Genomic DNA, 20,476 nt, shown 5'->3' with positions numbered 1-20,476 from the left:
ATGCTGTAACAGACAAGCACCTTCAGACCCCATTGTTAGCGATTCAGGACTGTTTCCATCCAACTGTCATGGGGCTCATTACATGACACTCACACGGCCACCAAGACAATCCAATATATATATATATATATAGTATATACACTGTATATATGAGGGATCAACGAGTATGTACACCAGTATCTGTATCTGTTCACCCATCTAAAGTATTTGTATTCGTATCAGTACTCGGAATGGGCGGGTAATAAACTGGAAGTGAGTGTGGTTTAACCGAAAATGGGCAGAGCTTAAAGCTGGACTTAAAACTGTCCAATATTCTTTAGTCAGAAATTGATTTGGAGCAAGCAGTTTTCCAGCTGACTTTATATCACTAACCAAACCACCTGAAACAAGCAGACAAAAAAAAACAACAAAAAAAAAACAAACACTGTCATGACAGACGCAGGATCATGCCGGCTGACTTGGAAAAAAAATGCACAGTGTAGTTATGAACCAAGTTTAAGATTGCAAGGTGCATATGTAAGATATACATAAAAAGGATACAATAAGTTAACATGTTTAAAATGCATAAATATGTTTAAAGCAGTTAAAAGTAGTAATATTCATGTTTGATGTATAAAATTCTATTGTAAAAACGGACACCCAGCTATTTTTTAAATATGTTGTGTCTAAAATAATCCAAATCTCCATTGTTGGTGTTTGGGTGTAATACCACAACGTCCACTAGGGGTGCTGTCAGCGATGGTGGTATAGAGTAGGTGATAAAACGACAGAGGAAGAAAAAAATCCAAATGGTGAATACACATCAACTCATCGTGGATTGTCTTCCATACTCTGTACCACAGGTTAGTATGAAGTATAAATAATTTATACAAACAGCTGTAAAGAGTGGAGAAAGTATACAGAATAGTAAACAGAGAATAGTAAACAGCTGACTGGAAAGTGGTTTGTTATAAAATGTATTGTAGAGCATTTGAGCAATATGAAATGGCTAAAGCTAGCAGGCCTTAATGTATAGTGAATAGCATTTAAATAAGCAGGCTAATTTAAAAATGTGAAATGTGTCACCGATATTATTGTGCTAAAGATATGTGAAAGTATACATTTTCTGTGAAAATTGTCACCAGATTGATGTGAAGAAAACGTCAGTGTTCAAATGTTTGTTCAACTGATAATGTTAGAAACAAATAAGGAACTGTTAGTTTGATCATCTTATGAGATCTGAAGTGTTGTTATTGTTCTGACAGGAAGAGTAAATCCTAATGTTAAATACATATATCAACTCATCGTGGATTATCTTCCTTATTCTGTACCACAGGATTTTAATTCATACCCCTCTACAGGCTTGGGAGGGGCAACACATACAGCAACATATTGAAAGGGGAGTAATATTTTATTTTATTTATGTCAGCCATACATGTTCTTGTGCTCTTGTGTACCTAATGTTGTGGTCAGTCAATGCAGGTTATATGTATTGAGTTGTTGAGTGTTTGTACAGCACTACAACATTTTACCCATTTTTGTTATTTTTTAAATTGTATTTTTCAAGTATTCAGAATTTGTAATGAATTTTTATTTTTCCGCAACCTCACTTTCCAAAGATTACAACTTTATTTTGTTTTCACATTAGAACCTTTAAAAATTAACATTTTAATACTTCAACTCTATAACTAAAATGGCATTATTTTTTTTACCTAATATTTTGACTTTATTCTGGTAAAATTAGTTTTTTTTGTAATTTTCCAACAATTTTGTCTTTCTCGTTAGACATTTTCATCTCAATAAAACATTCATTCATTCATTCATTTTCTACCACTTTTCCTCATGAGGGTTGCAGGGGGTGCTGGAGCCTATCCCAGCTGTCTTTGGGCGAGAGGCGGGGTACACCCTGGACTGGTCGCCAGCCAATCACAGGGTGACAGGAAACAACAATTCACACTCACATTCATACCTATGGACAACTATTATTACAACTCTACATTTATTTTATCAAATTCTTCAAGTATATCAAGTATGTCCAAACAGAACCATTGAAGAATGCCACTAGCCATGTATACATGGACCCAAATATTCCGCTTGCATTTGGTTTATTTGCTCAAACGGAAAGACTAGTATACCATGTTTTTGGAATGTGGGAGGAAACCGGAGTACCCGGAGAAAACCCACGCATGCACGGGGAGAACATGCAAACTCCACACAGAGATGGCCGAGGGTGGAATTGAACCCCGTTCTCCTAGCTGTGAGGTCTGCGCGCTAACCACTCGACCGCCGTGTATAAGAATTTATTTTAGTTGATGTTTCTTCTAAATTGGTCATATTATCATACTGATAGTATTATAGGACTAATAAGTGTCATCCTATATTCAGGTTCTACAGCATTTCTGTGCAATCACTTCATAATCCAACACCGTACTGCGGCAATCTTTTGTGGATCATTTGCAGATTTATGCTTGTTTCTACCGTGCAAGGTGGCAGTGATCATTGGCCAGAACTGGCACATCGCTTAGTGTGAGTGGGCTTTGAGTTTGTCTTAAAGTTTCCAGTACCCGCGGCACTCAAAAAAGTCATGTCAAACTTGTCCCACTTGGTGGACTCGGTATTAGCTTCAACAGAGTTGGAAGAGGAAGGCAAAGGAATGAGAAAAGACTGATCGGAAACTTCCCAAGATCGATGTGATTGCACAAACACAAGTGCCATACAGGTGCAGACAATCGCACATTCATGCACACACATGCACACACACACAAACACACACACACACACACAGAGCTGTGTTTTATGATCCAGAAAGAGTGGGATAATGGAAAACCCTGGAGGGGGTGTGAGGTCTCCCTGTGTCTTCTCCATAGCTACAACTCTCCACTGTCCACTGCCTTGCAATCCATCAGACGCACTGCTGAAAGGCCCTCAGCCAGGCTTCCAAAACACTCATTAAAGAAAAAACTCTGAAAACCCCCTCTCAGGAAACTAAAACACACATGGCACAGTTATGTTGATGGAGTTCATGATGACATGAGATTAGGCCAATCCAATTAGTGGCACCATCAGTGGCTCGTTAAGCAGGTGGGCCATGCCACACAGATGCGTATTTATTTCTGCCTGTTAATTATTTTCACCAGTGCAAGTGGGGTTTCCAGCCAGGTAGGATACACAGTGTAAATAATTACCTGCAAAAAAAATCTTTATTTTGTGAATTTATTTGGCTTACTACATGAGTGTATGGCTGTTTTTAGGGATTTGCTGCAAAATCACAAGTTTTGATCTGAACTTGCAGCTTGCTTTGATGTTATTCATAAGCTACCAGTTGAGTAGTCTTGGTGTGGCACATTTTGGGTCGTCAAAAAAAATAAAAGTGCCAATCCGAATTAACATATAATCGGTTTCACATGGGTGGAATATTCCTTTCTCCATATATCCACTGAAATGGAAAGTTGCCAGTGTGCGTTCTTCTTCTTCTTCTTCTTCTTCTGTTGTTTATTAGCGGTTGGCAAGCAGCTTTTGGTGTGCATTACCGCCACCTTCTGAACAGGAGTGTGAAACAGAATCTAAGTCCAGTTTTTCTTAAAAAATATATATATATCTATATAAAACATGTCCTGTGTTTAATTGTAAAATATTACCAAAATTGAATTTGATCTTTTCCTATTTAAATTAATCTCAGGTGTGTTCTTTCAGCGCATGCTCAGATATGACATAACACGCAGCTAGAGACGTCCCTCTGTTTTAAAAACCGAGGCGAGCAATCGGCACTGGACTGCTGTGGAAAGTTAGTTTTTGATCCAAACTTCGAAAGAACTTAACATAATTTCAAGACTGGACAGACGAAAAAGTCACAATACAGTTATTCCAACAAGTGAAAGAAAAACTCGGGGAAGCCGTAATATTGATGATTACGTTTTACTGCGCGTGCCCCATTGACTATTCTGTTTGATTACAAACAGAGTTTGAGTTTTTTCATGTTAATTGTTAAAAGTTGCTCATTAAGAGGATAGCAAAAACAAAAGTTAAAAATTAGTTCTCAAATTCTCGATTCATTCAGTCAGCAAAGCATGCAAATATCGTTCATGGGTGACTTGCTGCTCTCCAGCTAGAGCTGCTACTGCAAAAAAATGGAATTTTTTTTCAATGGAGGGACAACAGTGACAAGCACCTTCCACCACCTAAGCCAAGTCCTCATCTTAGGTTTCTGTTCTGTATTTGATATTGAAATATAAAAAAAAACTATTGAAATCATATAGATAATACATTTATGATACATTTCAATGGAAAAATATTTACTTGCCTTGACTGTACATCACTGGTTAGATGCCAATCATAATAGCACTATGAATGGACAGACATCTTCAGTGTGTCTACAAATGGATAAAAAGTTATTTGTGTGTGAAGGTGGTCATACATTTTCATTGTGTATATGAAGGCCTTGCATTGATTTTATGTGAATGGATGTTTGAGTTTGCTTTATTTGTGTATGTGAATGGACAGACGGTTATTTATGATGTGACTAGACATGGACATAGTAAGTACTTAAAAGAAAACTTTTTCACAACAGTTGATGTTTGTTTGTTTTTAAAGGGGATGCTTCCTAACGAGCTCCCACAAGGCAGTATACCAGGGTACCTAGTCTTGTGCAGGTGGGGAAGGCACAGAGGAGCTCGTTAGGACCACTAGTCTGCTACCTCCTGCTCTAGCCTGTTGTGTCCTCACTCAGGACTTTGTATTGCATGCTAATCAGTGCTTTTTGTGACTCTGTCGTTGACTATGAGCAATCTTATTTGCTTTTCAGTCGCCATAGCTGACATGTGGGTCACGGTGTTAAAAATGTCCTCCTCAACCAACACCTTTAATTGTTGTTGGCTCAGAGAATTCACTTGGGCAAGAAAGTGCTCGACCAGCAATAGCTGGTTTTTGTTCTCTTTCTGTTGTATGTCTTGTTTCACCCCATTTAATTCCAATCCATCAGCTCACAGAGATTGTGTTCTTGTAATATGGACCCACCTGGGTGTTCACAGGTTGTTTAACTCATACTTGTAACTTTCTAGGTGTGTTCTCCTTGTCCACTTAACCACAGCCAGCTATGCCAGGTCACTGGTTGTATTCCCCCCTTATGTTATTGTGTTAATGTGAATGGACAGAAAGATAAAGAATAAATAAGAATACGTATGTTAATGAACAGGCTGATATGACATAATGAGTGTATGCTTGTGGACAGCCAGATGGTTACTCTATGTGGGTAAGTAAACTGATACATGGCTGCTAGACAAACATGTTTCCTTGTACACAGGAATTTCTATTCTCATATGGTGATATTTTCTTGTTCTAGTCAGGACTCGAGCAGCAGCATTCTGGATGTACTGGAGCTGTTTTTCAGCTCGTTTCGCGAGCCCAGTGAGAAGTCTGTTCCAGTAGTTTAGCCTGCTGGAGACAAGGCATGGTTTAGTCTTTCTAAATCTGGCTTAGACACTATTCCATTGATTTTGGTAATGTTTGTTTTAAGTGGTAAAACAGTGATCATGTTATTGATTTAATGTAAAGGGTCAGATCTAAGTCCATTATTACCCCTAGATTTCTAACCTGATGATTAGAAATCTCAATAACAGGAGTGTAAAGGTGACAAAAATATTCATACTTTGTAGAAATTCACTTATAACGCTTTGGTCTGGAACCATTCATTCATTCATTTTCTACCGCTTATCCTCACGAGTGTGCTGGAGTCTATGCCAGCTGTCTTTGTCCGAGAAGACTGGTCGCCAGCCAATCACAGGGCACATATAGAGAAACAACCATTCACACTCAATTCATATCTATAGACAATTTGGAGTCGCCAATTAACCTAGCATGTTTTTGGAATGTGGGAGGAAACCAGAGTACCCGGAGAAAACCCATGCATGCACGGGGTTAACATGCAAACTCCACACAGAGATGGCCGAGGGTTGAATTGAACTCCGGTCTCCTAGCTGTGAGGTCTGCGCGCTAACCACTCGACTGCCGTGCAGCCCGGTCTGGAAACACTTAAACATAAAAACGACTATGTGCTATGACGCTAACAATGAATAGACTCACAGGTGTGACATTGACGCTCCTCACCTGACCATGGCGGGCAGCTTCCCCTGCTGTACACTCTGCTTCTCCCGATCATGATAGCTGTATGTGCCGTAGGAAGCCATTTTGAGCGTGCCAGCCACGGTGATGACCAGCAGCAAAGACTGTGTGCCGCTGTATTACATATTGTTTAATACACATGTGTACCAAACCGTGGCCCCTGTATTGAACCCACGTATTGTTGCACCCCTAATGGAAACAAATTGTATATCCAGTATATATAACATTTGTCTTTTGTTGGCTTGCCCAGTGTTTCTAGTGTGAATGTTGCTGCAGCTCCACGGAGGGCATCCAAAGTCCCTTTTTTGTTCCATTTTTGTAAACTTCCCATGCCATCAATCCCCAAAGGATGGCCCTAAAGATTGAAGTTATTCCTCTGCAAGAAGTCCTTTTGTCGGACGGGCATTGTGTACTGCACTGTTGTCCTGTTGAAAAAGCCAGTCATTACCACACAGACAAGGGCCTTCAGTCATGAGGGATGCCCCCCCCCGCAACATCTCCACATAGCCTGCTGTCGTTTAAACCCCCTCCCTGCACAACTTGAAGCTCCAAAACGCACCACAGATCATGATGCGGCCCCCTCCAAAATATCTGAGTGGGGGGGGGGGTCTTCTTTAGGGATGTCCGATATTGGCTCGATAATATTTATGCCGATATTGTCAAACTCAAAATTTCCAATTCCGATATCAACCAATAGCAATACCAATGTGTGGAACATCACATATATTTTTACTGAGCAGTGTTTCTCAATTATTGTCTGTCATGCCCCGCCAAAGGACAGATTTTTTTTAGAGCCACCCCGATTTGAAATTCTATAGAAAGTGATCATGCTATTTATTCATGTATCTGTACTATACAGACTGAATTTGAAACTACCAACCAACATTGTTGGTAGGTCTGCATTAAAATGAAAACCCACCTGACCCCCCCACCTTCATTTGGTCCGAGGACTCAACACCTCCCCTGGTGGCTGCTATCTTGCAGAACTCCAGTCTAGGTCCATCCCCTTGGTGTGAATTTCACTGAAACGCTGAGGAGGAAGATGACGAATAGCTAGTTTCCATTCAATGTATTACTTCGTCTGTCTGGTTCATGCCTCTACATCCAAAAAGGCAACAGCAGCTCCCATTTTGATTGCAGTATTTGTTTAAACAGAGGAATGGGTCAAGTGGCTAATATTCCTCAAGGGTCCTCAAGGGAATAAGTGTCAGAGGATAAAGAGAGTGGATGTACATTGGAGGTGTTTGCTAGAGAAAAAAAAAAGTATTCGGTCCCCTGAGAAGCTTATGTGCAGGGGTCATCTTTGACTTGATAATCCTGCCCGTCTTGGCCACACACACACACACAAACACCTTGAGTCACACCGTCATGCACACACACAGAGTCCCATGGGAGTGTAGCGCTATACCTGTCACAGTGCCTACATACCTCCAGGCTGCTGGGTGCTGAGGGGTGGCGGCTTGTCACTGTGCCCGACTAAGAAGTCACCTTTCAGGGATATGAATCTTAATAAGGTGGCGACGAAGGCGGGTTGCCAAGCCATGAGCAGATGCTTGTGTGTGTGTGTGTGTGTGTGTAAGTGCCGACAGGTCCTTTTGCTTCCTGTGTCCCTGATTATTTTTGGAAATACAACAATGGCTTCCTGCTTAAGGGGCTTTTATCACCCTTAGTGAGGTTGCTGGTTTTTATTTTGGTGTTTTTGCACTGTGCAGAAATTCGACACTAAAGTGTACATTTGACATTATGGAGTCCAAAATGTTATGCAATGAATGGTTGTGTTTGTTTTCTTTCAAAAAGCACAACTGAAAACATCGGAATCAAATGTAAATAGAAGCAGACATATATAGGAATGTAATTTGGAGATGTATTAACAGGATATTAGATGTAATGTTATGTGTCCAGTCTTAGTGGAGATGTTGTGATATATGATTTGGATTCATCACCCATATAGCTGGAGGTCACACGGTGTTTGGCATTAAAGCATGTTTATCTTGAAAAGAGCAGTTTTAAAGTCAGTGTGATATGATGCGAAGAGTAGCGTCACCATTGTTGCCATGGTAACCCCTTATCACATACCAGGACACGTTGCATGCTGTGGTAGAATCAGTATTGATCTTTCTTTTATTAGTTGCAGGGCTGCAACGACAATTCGAATGATTCCAGTACCTCGATTACTAAAATATTCAATTATTTTTTTCCCCATACAGAAGAGGAAGCGGGTACTTGAAGATTGAAGAGGCTACAGAAAGCTACAAGGCAACGAAAGAAAAGGAAAACAAAACATAAAAGAAATGTGGCTAAAGAAGAAGTTCATCACTGTGACGTGTACCCAGCGTGAAACACCTATTCAGGGCGGCTGACCGATAAAACTATTCTGCGGTAAGATGAACACACCTTTCACAATTGTCACCCATCGTATTTTTAAGCCGCTATGTTGTGTAAGTTGTGTGGAAAAGTTACCTGTTTGATTGCGCCATACACACCATTGCGGAAATATATTTTTTCTCATTTGTTTGTTTGTTAATTGTGTGAATGTGAATGGAAGTTTGGGAACCACTGTCCTAACCAATTCAAACAAATCCAACATTCAGGTTTGAATGTTGGACAATTCAGGTTTTCCCAAATATTCCCGCATTTAATGTAATTTAATGTGCTAACATCATATCTAGAGGTACCAAACCACTTTCAATGCTATCACAACAAATGAAATTTAATTTCCCCTGTATTTGCATTTGACCTAAATCCACATTTACCCATATATATAGCGCCATACCTTTTATTGTTGGCCTGTTTCTCCTCTTCTTTCTAAATGGTGCACCTTATGGCTTTGTCTTTTCCATGTTTTGTTAACACAAATAAACAGCACCATTATCATCATCTCCTACTGTCATCCAACTAGCAGACCAAACCAACTGATATCCACTCACAATTCCCTCCTTTCCCTCTCTGCAAAGGCCCCTGGAGCCGCCCTGGCCAATTGCCCATATGGCCCATAGCAAGAACCGCTACTGGGTCTGAGAATAGAGGCCTGACTAAGAGCGATCCACACACAGATAACAACCAATGCAGTGAACAAACCATTGTTATGAAAAAGGAATGTCCTGGCGGATAATGTGTGAGTGTATTAACACCACCTACTGATTGCTCCCCAAAAACGATCAGATTAGAAAGGCTATGTGTTCTTAACAAATACAGAGTGTTGTCCACAGTGTATCCCGGCTTTATCTCAAAGCCTACTGGAGTAGGCTCCTTCATACCAGACAGAGAACTAAGAGTTTGCTTACAACACATCAAGCAGAAGGCGGAGAAGCTGAGACAATTGCACAGAACACAAACTATAGTCATGGTGTCAGATAAATAGAAGAGAAGAAATAGTAAAGTAAATGTTTAAATTCACAATGTGTATTTACTTATGTACATACAATGAGAAAAAAATAAATGAATACTTGTACATGGAATGAACAAAACATTCTGCCTGATTAAGACAGACTTTACTGTCTATTATCTACTGTTTATTTTTGTGGAAGCAGTTTTATAAATGTATTAGCTGCATGTCGGAAGTGTGTGTGCTGTGTGACATATCCCTCTAAATACCATGACAATCTCCATTCCCTATTCCATGATACACATCACAGCACCCCCCGTGGTGTCCACATCATTCCACATGCACATTATGTCCCGCCCTGACAGACGTCATCAAATCCAATTATTCCACTTCTCCCTTTGCTCCCCATTAGCGCTCATCTCCTGTTCTCCTCTCAAATTCCCTCTACAGCAACAAAACATTTGAATGACAATGGCGGCCACACTCGCTCTCCTTTCTGAAGGAAAACAGAATGAGCGGGTTTTCATTTTGAGCGCTGAAATGACTATTTCCACTCACAAAAGGGGCTCCATTACTGCCAGGTGACCTCTCGTCATTGTGTCCACGCTACGATATCCCTGTGATTGAGCCGAGTATGCACATGTGGCATCAGAGATGCTCCTGCAAGGAATGGAATGGGTCCACCTTCTCCACTTTGTTTTACGTATCACAGAACATTATGCCCAATTGTTTAATTAATAGTTGCAGTAAGTGTGCAAAAATGATAAAAGCAAGACAAAGGTGGTGAATAATGTCACTAGGATGTTATTTTTTGGGGGGAGGGATGCACAGCGCTTGTTCATTCATCTACGCTAACCATGTAGCGAGCTCCACCGCTGCTGCTAAGTGGAACAGAGACTGGGAGCAGCTGGGCGAAATTCACCTGCCACTTCCAATGTGGATCAGAAATTGCGCTCGGACCAGAAAGTGTGTGTGTTTGTGTAGATGTGGAGTGGAGGACACAGTCTGCTGTGCAGGTCCTGTAAATCACACACAGAGAAGATATGAGAGAGGGCACTCATGTTTATGTTCTTTCAGTTCTGATAGACACTTTCATGGTCCAGTGGAGATGAAGAAATGGCTGTAAGACACGTTTACAGTCTGCAAAGGGGTCAGCAACCCAAGACACGTGTGCTACTGTTGGGAGGCCGTGGTTTAACTGATGGTTTGCCATCTGTTGGAGGCATCCAGTCAATAAGAAGAATTGTACCACCGTCACAACAGGGAGGGTCAATCCCGTCAAGACACCTCCAGCTCACAGTGCAATGTGAGAACTGGGTTACCTGAAAAACCTGAAAGGAGAACGGCATGTCTTTTGGAATTTTGCCCATCATCCATAATCCTTATGTGAGACATGAATACATATGTGAGTTTTAAAGATATAAAAACGGCTAAAACGACACAGCTAAAAATACGCCTATTAAGCCTATTATTATTAACATTATCATTAACATGTTTAACTTCAGAGGACTTCCGGATGCGTAGGTCCATGTTTACCGCGTGCCTGCAATCTGCAGGGAAGTCCAGATTGCATTGACGTCAAAAAACAGAAAAAAAACTCTGTAAAACCGATCATGCACAGCCATCCAAAACGTCTTTCAGGCCTCACTTCCAAATGTGCAAACCTAATTATTAACACAGGAATAACATTTGAACATGCATTGAATTAATTGAATGCATCACATAATCAGTTCCCAGTTCCACATGTCCAAAAGGAGTAGGAAGAAGCAAAGCTTATTAAATCCTACCCCTCCATCTGGTACTTTTCCAATCAGTAACTGGTACATTTGTTTACAACCTGCTTTCCTAATATAGTTTTTTATTTTTTATTTTTTTATTTTTGTCACGTACCGAAGTACAAGGTGATATGACCATACAATGACATAATGGGTACCATAGTAACTGTCAATATAGTGATATATATAGCACATCATGACTGGTTCAAGACTCTTCATCCTTGTATTTGGCAAACATCAACTGCTTGTATTGTTTCTTGAATTGGCTCATCGTTGTGCATTGTTTGAGGTCCTTACTCAAAACATTCCATAGTTTGATTCCACATACTGAAATGCTATGGCTTTTTAACGTAGTCCTAGCATAGTGTGTTTAAATATTGGTTCTTCCCTGGGATCATATTTCTCCTCTCTTGTAGAGAAGTATTGGATGACATCTTTAGGTAATTGGTTATTTTTTAGCCTTAAGCATTATTTTAGCTCTTTGAAGATTAGCTATATCAAGTTTAAGTATTTGTGATTTTAGAAATAAGGAGTTAGTATGTTCTCTATAGGCGGCATTATGAATTATCCTTACTGACTTTTTTTCCAGTACATTTAGCGATTGAAGATTGCTTTTATAGTTATTACCCTATATTTCCACACAATAAGTAAGATATGGCAAGAAGGAGAGCAATAAAGAGTGTGGAGTGATTTCTGATTGAGAACAAGTTTTGCTTTGTTCAATATTGAAATATTTCTGGCCACCTTATGTTGTATATTTGTAATATGAGGTTTCCAGCTCATATTTTCATCTATTGTGATCCCCAGAAATGTATTTTCCTTCACCCTTTCAATGTCTACACCATCTATTTGTATTTGCTGGTACGTGTCCTTTCTGCTGCAACCAAACAGCATGATTTTAGTTTTACTTAGGTTCAAGGACAATCTATTATCATCAAATCATTTTTTTAGTGTTACCATTTCTTCCCTGACCTTTCTAATGACATTGCTCTTACTCTTCAAAACCTTTTTCTTCCTCTAATGACTAATGTCCTATAACATTAATAGGACAGAAAAGTGGAAAAGACATAATAGATCCCCTTTAACACACAACATAACTAGTTATATTTATATAAAGTGGAAACCAAAGTGGCCAGGATGAAACTGCTTCATGTGTGTATTGCACACAACAGCGAGATGGATTATGTTCCTCCATGACCAAGACAGAGGAAGAAACATGTTTTGAAGAGTAAGAGCAAGCTATATTAGCTAATTAGATTTGGCCTATGCACCTTGTTTACAAGCTAACAGTATTATACTCAGAGCAAGCTATCAAGAATCAGCTAGTAACACTCACCAAATCACCAAATGTCATCTTACCAGTGAAGCCACTACATAACATAACATCATATGATGACTGTCATTATTCTTATTATAGTCAGCTAGGAAGTGTGGATGGTGTCCACATTTCCGAGTATGCTTCAAGTCACAAAATATACTATATATGTCAGCTGTAGTATGTGAGTTTCTAAAAAAAACTGACATAGATGTCCAGTGTCATTTGGAAATTAGTCAAAATAAGAAAAAAAGAATCTATGTATAGTCTACTCACATCTACTCACTCACTACTCTCATCTACACACATCTACGACAATGTTAAAAAACACAACAAAGTTTGTGTGTGGACACCACGTTAAAACGCATAGAGAAATAGGTGTTTGTAAAATATCCATATTTGTGAGGGCCTTAGGGCGCGACAATAATTTTTAAAAAGCCTGCAAAATCATGGCGGGACTGTGAAAAACATATTAATTGTACCTTTGAAACAGACTTATGTTTGCCAATAAGAAAAATATTGATTGAAACTTGTGACCTGCCGAGACAAGATGCAGAATCCATTCGACCGCAATCATCTGGACATCTTATGTTGAATATGTGCTCAAAAACAGCAGGATTCTTGTTTGACATGCAGTCAGACATGCCGTTCATACATGAACACAGCAGCCTTCCTGCATACGTTGTATATACGGTATGTATTATAGTGCATGGAAAGCATACAGCATAATGGCAGCCTGTCATCCAGAAACAATAAGTCTCTTCATGGCCCCTGATGTCCCCATTGAAGAGTGTGCAGTGACAGTTTGGCTCACAGGGAGGCAGTGCTGTGTCACACACTGCAAACATGATGGGATGACACGCGCCTCTTACATTAATATACTATTTACATTTAGTCACACATCTGACTCTGACACTTTTGTCCATCTGTGACAGGCACCTCCTCGACACCCCGCTGAGCCTCTCAATGTGATTTGTGTGTCTGCCCGCAATCTCAAATGTTTGGGGAAGAAGATGCTGGTGCAGGAGAGTAGGAGAGGCTTTTCTGGCAATTTGCTTGTTTTGCTGCACGAGCTATAAAAATGACATTTTTTTTCATAGCTAGTAAATATATATATCGAAGGCAAATAAAAAAAGCAGGCAGACATTCCTTGACTGTCGTTAATAATAATAAACAATAATCACATGAGAAATATATATACACTGTATCCCTGCACAGTCCCAATTCTGCATTCACGGCCTTGCAAATCAGGGAATTTAGGTTAAAATATTATGCATTGGTTTTTTTTAATATATGTTTGTATTTTTCCCTCTATAAATAGGGAATTCCGCAAAAAACACATCCTATTCACCCTTAGCCAGTAATATAAATTACATGCGATAATCCAGTTAAAAAGTACAGCATACATGCGCCACCCCACAATTTTCAAGGTGTCCTTGAATGCACCACAGTGCTGTGACTGGCCACACCTTGACTCCAGTTCCAACTCTTCATTGATCATTTGATGACTGCATTTTTTAGCGGAGGGTAGCTATACATTTTATGCTTTAAATGTGTGAGGCATATTTAGGGATTAAACCTGGATCTTGTCACTTGTGAACAATGGCAACCGAAGAAAGAAGGCGAGGGTTGTGGAGCTAAATCTAATCTAAAAAGTCACTTTTATTGATAATGTTCCGTGATGGGAGGAGACCATCAAGCTAGCACCAATGTTTGGCAGGGGGGGTGGTATCAATTGCTGGGTTTTTTACCATTCACTGGTGATCGGAGGTGGTAACCGCTGTAAAAACTATAATTATTAATTATATATATACAGGTATATGTATATTACAGATGAAAGCAACATAGAAAAGTATTATTAGAGCCTGTCAGTATTGAACATGTATGATCCTTATAGGAAAACTCGACTTTTTCTTTTATTTCTAACAATGTTTCATTGTTTGATATACTGTACATGCTGTGATCATGCATTAGCAAGTACACTGATGTTAAAATGTAATACTTACAGTATCGTGCCTTATTTTGATGATTTAAAACATTACTGAAACATATTTCTTCAGCGCAACAACAGCAACATAGAAAAAAACTACGACACTGTGACACAATGTCCGCTTTCATTGGAATGGCTGTGTCTTCCAGCACAAAATGTGTGCTCCAGTCTCCAGGTAAAAAAATTATGACAGCATATGAGCATCTTGTTGAGTCTTTGTAGAAAAATTGACAGCTAGGTATCCACTCTTCTATCTGTTTCGATTGACATTGAGACAAGTGGCTAACGAGCTGTGTTATTTTTTCATGTTAGCTACTACAATAACAACATAGCTGTAGCTTGGTTAATATAGGTACAAGTCAGCTATGTAAATGAGACACTGTTTTTTGATGTTTTTTTGTTAGGGTTTTAGTGCCAAAATACGTAGGTACCAATGATGTGCATTTGTTAGCTAGCTCATTTTCTCTCGCTAGAATGCACAGAAAAGGGAATGAAATTAGGATTCACATTAGGATTGTGAATGTTGGATAAATTCTAGAAAAACTACAGTTTTTGTTTAAGGGTCATTGCGCAGTCGTCCTTTATTAATTGTAAATTAATTGGTTTCCAGACTCAAGTGTGATAAATGAATTTCGGCTAAGACAAGATTTTACCTTTACTTTTAAAAGTACCATGAAAAAATCAAAAAGAAAATATCTGACATTAAATTGCAATCCAATCATTAATTTCTACTACTACATTCATCTGCACGAGTGAGACTATATGACGGAGACTCACTCCATTCACGCCATTGTTCTATGGATTTAAATTTAATATCGTCCCTTGTCTATTGCCTACGGGATTGTGAATGAAAAATCTTGTCACATTTCAATCTTTGAGAGATTTTGTGACACAAAAACTGTATGTGTTTGCAGTATTACACAAAAAATCTCAACAAAACTCAGAGGTTAACTCTATTTGTGAGATTTTTCTTGTTTTTACATTTTACGTAATTTCTCAGGGAATTATCCATGAAGTATTTAGGAACATGCGTGAGGTGTATATCTATGATGGTGTAGAACTTGATGCTGAGCCACAGTCGTGTTGTGCAGCAGTACTTTAAAATCAAATATCAACATTACGGATACCAAGGTTGCCAATACTGATTGTCATATTGCAACGTTTTGAAACATTTGGGGCAGACATGTATTGGAGAAAAGCAGTTTGGTTGACATGATCTAATTTCAGCGATGCTGTGTTGATCAGAATTACAGCAACTATACTAGTTAGATAGTTCATGAAATTGAGGAACTACTTTTCCTTCTGATATTCATTGTAACTGTCCGTTAAGTGCTCCAGTGCTAAATTGTCCCACTTTTCAGTGTACAGTTAATGTAGCAACCTGCTTTTGGCAACATCACCGCACAAAGGAAGTGGAGCATAGTAATTAGTATAATAATATGGCATCAGCATTAATAAACCAGTAGTTCTCAATCTTTATCCAGCAGGTAGGCCTTCCACTGCCAAAGTATTTAGCATGAGGAAGGAATATTTCATTTGAATTTGAGTAGTAGTTACTGATCAACTAGTGAGGAGCTAAAGAGTAGAGCAGCTAATGAGGAATCGATGCACATACATTACGAATACTTACTGAGGAACTAATGAGTAGAGCAGTTACTGAGGAACTAAGGTACATACATTCAGAGTAATTACTGGAGAACTAATGAGTAGAGTAGTTACTGAGGAATTAAGGCCTGTATATTTAGAGTGGTTACTGAACAAGTAATGAGGAACTAATGAGGAGAGTAATTATTGAGGAACTAAGGCACATACATTTAGAGTGGTTAATGAATAACTAATTAGTGGAGTGGTTACTGAGGAACAATGACACATACATTGAGAGTAGTTACTGAGGAACTCATGAGGGGCTAATGTGTACAGCAGTTCCCGAGGAACTAAGGTACATACATTTAGAGTAGTTACTGAAGAACTAATGAGTATAGTAGTTACTGGGGAACAACGGCACATACATTTAGAGTAGTTACTGAGGAACTCATGAGGGGCTAATGTTTACAGCAGTTACCGAGGATCTAAGATACATACATACATTTAGAGCAGTTACTGAAGATCTAATGAAGCACTCATGGTTAGAGTAGTTAACTGAGGAACTATGGCACATAGTACATTTAGAGTGGTTACTGAAGACACAATAAAGAACTAATGAGTAGAGTAGTTACTGAGGAACTATGGCGCATACGTACATTTAGAGTAGTTGCTGAAGAACTAATGAACTGATTAGTAGAGTAGTTACTGAGGAACTACGGCACATACATTTAGAGTAGTGGCTGAAGAACTAATGAACTGGTTAGTAGAGTAGTTACTGAAGAACTACTGAGGAAAGTAGTGGTTAGTGTTATGGGGCCGCATGGTGGACGAGTGGTTTGCATGTTGGCCACACTGTCAAGGGATCGGGAAGACCTGGCTTCGATTCTCCGCTTGGGCATCTCTGTGTGGCGTTTGCATGTAAATAGCTATACTTACTAATTATGCCCCCCCAAAGTGATTGAATTAGTAACAGAATTAACCCTGCATTCAATTATCTACGCCCATGAAACGATTTACCTCTCCAAACCCTCCTGCTGATTTTGACTGCTTTCAGATCAACCTTTGCAATAAATGTGACTTTTGTAATTATTAGATTCTTGATTAAACTCCAGAACCTCCCCTTTTCTCTTTAATTACCATTGTTCACTCATGACGAAAGCTAAGTCCAGGTCTAAGAGCTAAATTGAATTGGGATGGACAGCCAGTCACAGCACACAACTATGATGCGTTCAAGGGCCACCAGTGTGGCCTCATAAAGACATAAACAAAGCCTTTTTTAAAACAATGGCACATACGTATATGCTATACATTTGACCTGTATGAGCACATATTTATAATGATTTCCAATTTATGGTGAATGAGATGTTTTGTGCAGAAAACTCGGGCATAAATAACTTTTCTTTTAACCCAAAATATGCAAATTATCGAATCGCAAATGTGTAAGGGTCCACTGCAGTTATGGTGTTCGATTTGATGACTGATACAGGGAGGAAATTCCCAAAAGTATTTGTACTGGTAAGCACTGTTTTGATTTGGTATTAAATCAGTAAAAAAATTGCATGGACCAACATTGAATACAACACAAAATCCTTAACTCATAGCAAACCATTACTTGATTAATAATTCTCTTCCATTTTGGTCCCCCACCCCTCGGTCCCCCCGCCCCCCAGTCGTCCTTTTGTTTGTCACCAGAAAGTGCAGGTGGGGAAGGAGGGGTTTAGTGGGAGGGGAGGAAGTAGGAGGCTGGAGTCGGGTGGAGTGTGTACAGTGTCTCCTCTCTTCTAACAGCCAGTCACCATCCTAAAACCCAGGAAAGCGCCTGGAAGTGAGACCCCCTACCTCCCGCTGCGCGCAAAACTTGGCGCACAGCGTCCGAGCAGTGAGCGCGGTACGAGGCGGAAGGCTCGGATGTCGCGCACGAAGCCAAGCGCAGCGCAGAGACTCGAAGCGTTGAGAAAACACCGAGGAGCACACTAAGCACAACTTTAAGAGCGTTCTACTCCTCTTTTGAGACTTTTCAACTGACGCTGTTGGGATTGCCGCGCGTCATCTTCTGCGTCCTTCAGTCGTATGCGCAACCAAGGAGGCGTTTAGTTGCGTTGGGTCAGGCGCGCTTAAAGGAAGGTGACATGCAGGTGCTCGGCTGGACCACACTTGTCCTCTGCCAGTGGATCCTACGCAAGGTGAGCTTGGTTGTGGATAAAAATGGACACCCAAAAAGTGTCAGGAAATACTGCATGCGTAAAAGCGCCAACTTTTCTCTCAGTGTGGTGGGTTTGCTTCCGTCGGAAATAACATACTCGCTGCATTCATGAGGTTATGGAACATAACACTGGTTCTTCTGTACTGTAAAATCAGTTTTATGTAAGTTTTTCTATCTTTAAGATGACACCTTAAATTCATGACTAATTAATTATTTTGTCTTTTGAGGCTGAAGCTGAAAAAGTTGTCAGAAAAACAAACAAACAGTTCCCCCCCTCTCATATATTTGAAAATACTTTGTGTCTGCAAGTGTGTTGTGTGCCAGTACAGCCTTATCTTCTATTTATCTATTTGTGCTCCCAGCAACTTCCTTTCATTTTTCCTTCAGAAGTTAAACGCGCCCGTGGCTTGTTTTATTATCTACAGCATCGCCCTGCTCTACTGTGGAGTTAGCTGCTGATTATATGAGGTTAAATGAGTATGTGTGTGTGTGTTGCTGCTATCATAATGTTCCTTATGGCTTTTTTTGTGCTATAGTTATAATAATATTTAACATTGACTTGTGTGTATATTCTGCAGGAAATACACCATACATGCTCCATCCTTCCTATATATATATATATATATATATACACCCTTCTCACTCTCTTCCATTACGGATAATTTGATTTGTGACTGCAAGAATTCAAAGCACTTACAAAAATATTGACAACTGCACATGCATGCTGGATTTTGAAATGTTTCGCTTTACTGACGATAAGATCCACTGTATTTTTAAGATTGTTTGGCTTAAAAATGTCACATTAATGGACCTCATTTGTTTAACCTTGCACAATCTACCTGAAAAGGAGTAGGAAGAAGCAGAATTTATTTCATACTACCCTTTTTTCATGTCTGCAGTGATTACTGATCAGTTTGTTCGCGTTCTTTGTTGAAGTGTGATCATTTTCTCATGAAAAAGAACAAATAAATGAGAAAGAGGTGATGAAAAAATGAATAACTAGGCAAATAAATAAATCAAGAAAATATATTGAAGTAAAATAAAATAAATGCAAAATTAAACTAATTAAACTAATTAAACTAATAGGAAAAAACAGGCCCAGTCATTGTGTACAAAAAAAAGTCAGTGTACAATGTATACGTATATACTGTAAATGCATGACATTGTTGCAGCAACTGATATTGCTGAAATTGGATTTGAATGAACAAGTTTGCATGTTCTCACGGTGCATGCGTGGGTTTTCTCCGGGTACTCCAGTTTCCTCCCACATTCCAAAAACATGCTAGGTTAATTGGCGACTCCAAATTGTCCATAGGTATGAATGTGAGTGTGAATGGTTGTTTGTCTATATGTGCCCTGTGATTGGCTGGCCACCAGTCCAGGGTGTACCCCGCCTCTCGCCCAAAGACAGCTGGGATAGGCTCCAGCATGGCCGCGACCCTCATGAGAATAAGCGGTACATAAAATGGATGGATGAACAATTCATAATGTCAAGTCAGATTTTGGCTTGATGTCATTCTTCAAATCATTCATTTATGGTGAACAAGTGTCCAATTCCTGATCTTGTTTTTCAGCCATCCTTTGTATTGTTGTGTTGTGTCCCCCTTTACTCCATCAAACTGCTCAAGTCTTTGTGTGGATTTGGTGCCTTTCATTTTCCTTGTGGTCCAAATGATCTTTGGTTAGTGTACTTCCTTTTTAGCATTCCTGCTGCTGTTGTGGTCGACACCATGGCAAGTTCCATTCAAGGGTGCTCTACTTTTATGGAGGGATTAGGAAGTGATGAGTAAAAGGAAGGGAGGAAATGTATAGGCGAGTGGAGTTGAATAAAAATATGTGCGGTGGTCATTTACACTCACTTAGGGGAGCGGTAATTGTATGTTTTTAAATTTGAAGTGGGGGAGAACACATACTGTAAATGAATGCAGCATTTATATTGAGTGGCAAGCATTCGTCATTTGTACCTCCATTGTTGTTTTCTGTTTGACTATTTTTATTGCTCTTAATAGCGAAGACAGTGCTAAATGGAATCAAATTCAGTCAAAAAAATTTTTTTTCAGGATGGGAGAGCTACTATCATTATTATTATTTTTTTACTTTTAATACAGGTTGCATAAAGAAGAGAATGATTAATAGATATACAAAGTATTTGAACAGTTTTTAAGACATTCAAATACATCTTAGACCC

The 20,476-nt window shown here is 39.4% G+C and overlaps 1 protein-coding gene across 4 annotated transcripts in view; it reads left to right on the top strand.

The window, feature by feature from the left end:
* Positions 1–764: 764 nt before the first annotated feature.
* The window catches only part of LOC131106237 (neurexophilin-4), an 87,930-nt gene continuing 68,218 nt past the window's right edge, over positions 765–20,476 (top strand). The window contains exons 1-3 of one of the 4 annotated variants that reach the window (XR_009120058.1): positions 765–842; positions 8,304–8,475; positions 13,447–13,750. Coding sequence is in view for 1 of the 4 variants with exons in the window: in XM_058055124.1 (XP_057911107.1) it covers positions 18,215–18,268 (54 nt within the window). In the remaining 3 variants the exon portion in view is untranslated. Of the gene's footprint in view, positions 843–8,303; positions 8,476–9,050; positions 9,460–13,446; positions 13,751–17,827; positions 18,269–20,476 lie in introns of those variants that run through there. The other 3 variants (XR_009120057.1, XM_058055125.1, XM_058055124.1) reach the window with 3 other exon arrangements.

This window comes from Doryrhamphus excisus, chromosome 18 (assembly GCF_030265055.1).
Source record: "Doryrhamphus excisus isolate RoL2022-K1 chromosome 18, RoL_Dexc_1.0, whole genome shotgun sequence".
Classification (NCBI taxonomy): Eukaryota; Metazoa; Chordata; class Actinopteri; order Syngnathiformes; family Syngnathidae; genus Doryrhamphus; species Doryrhamphus excisus.
This window is presented reverse-complemented; position numbering and strand designations above follow the sequence as displayed.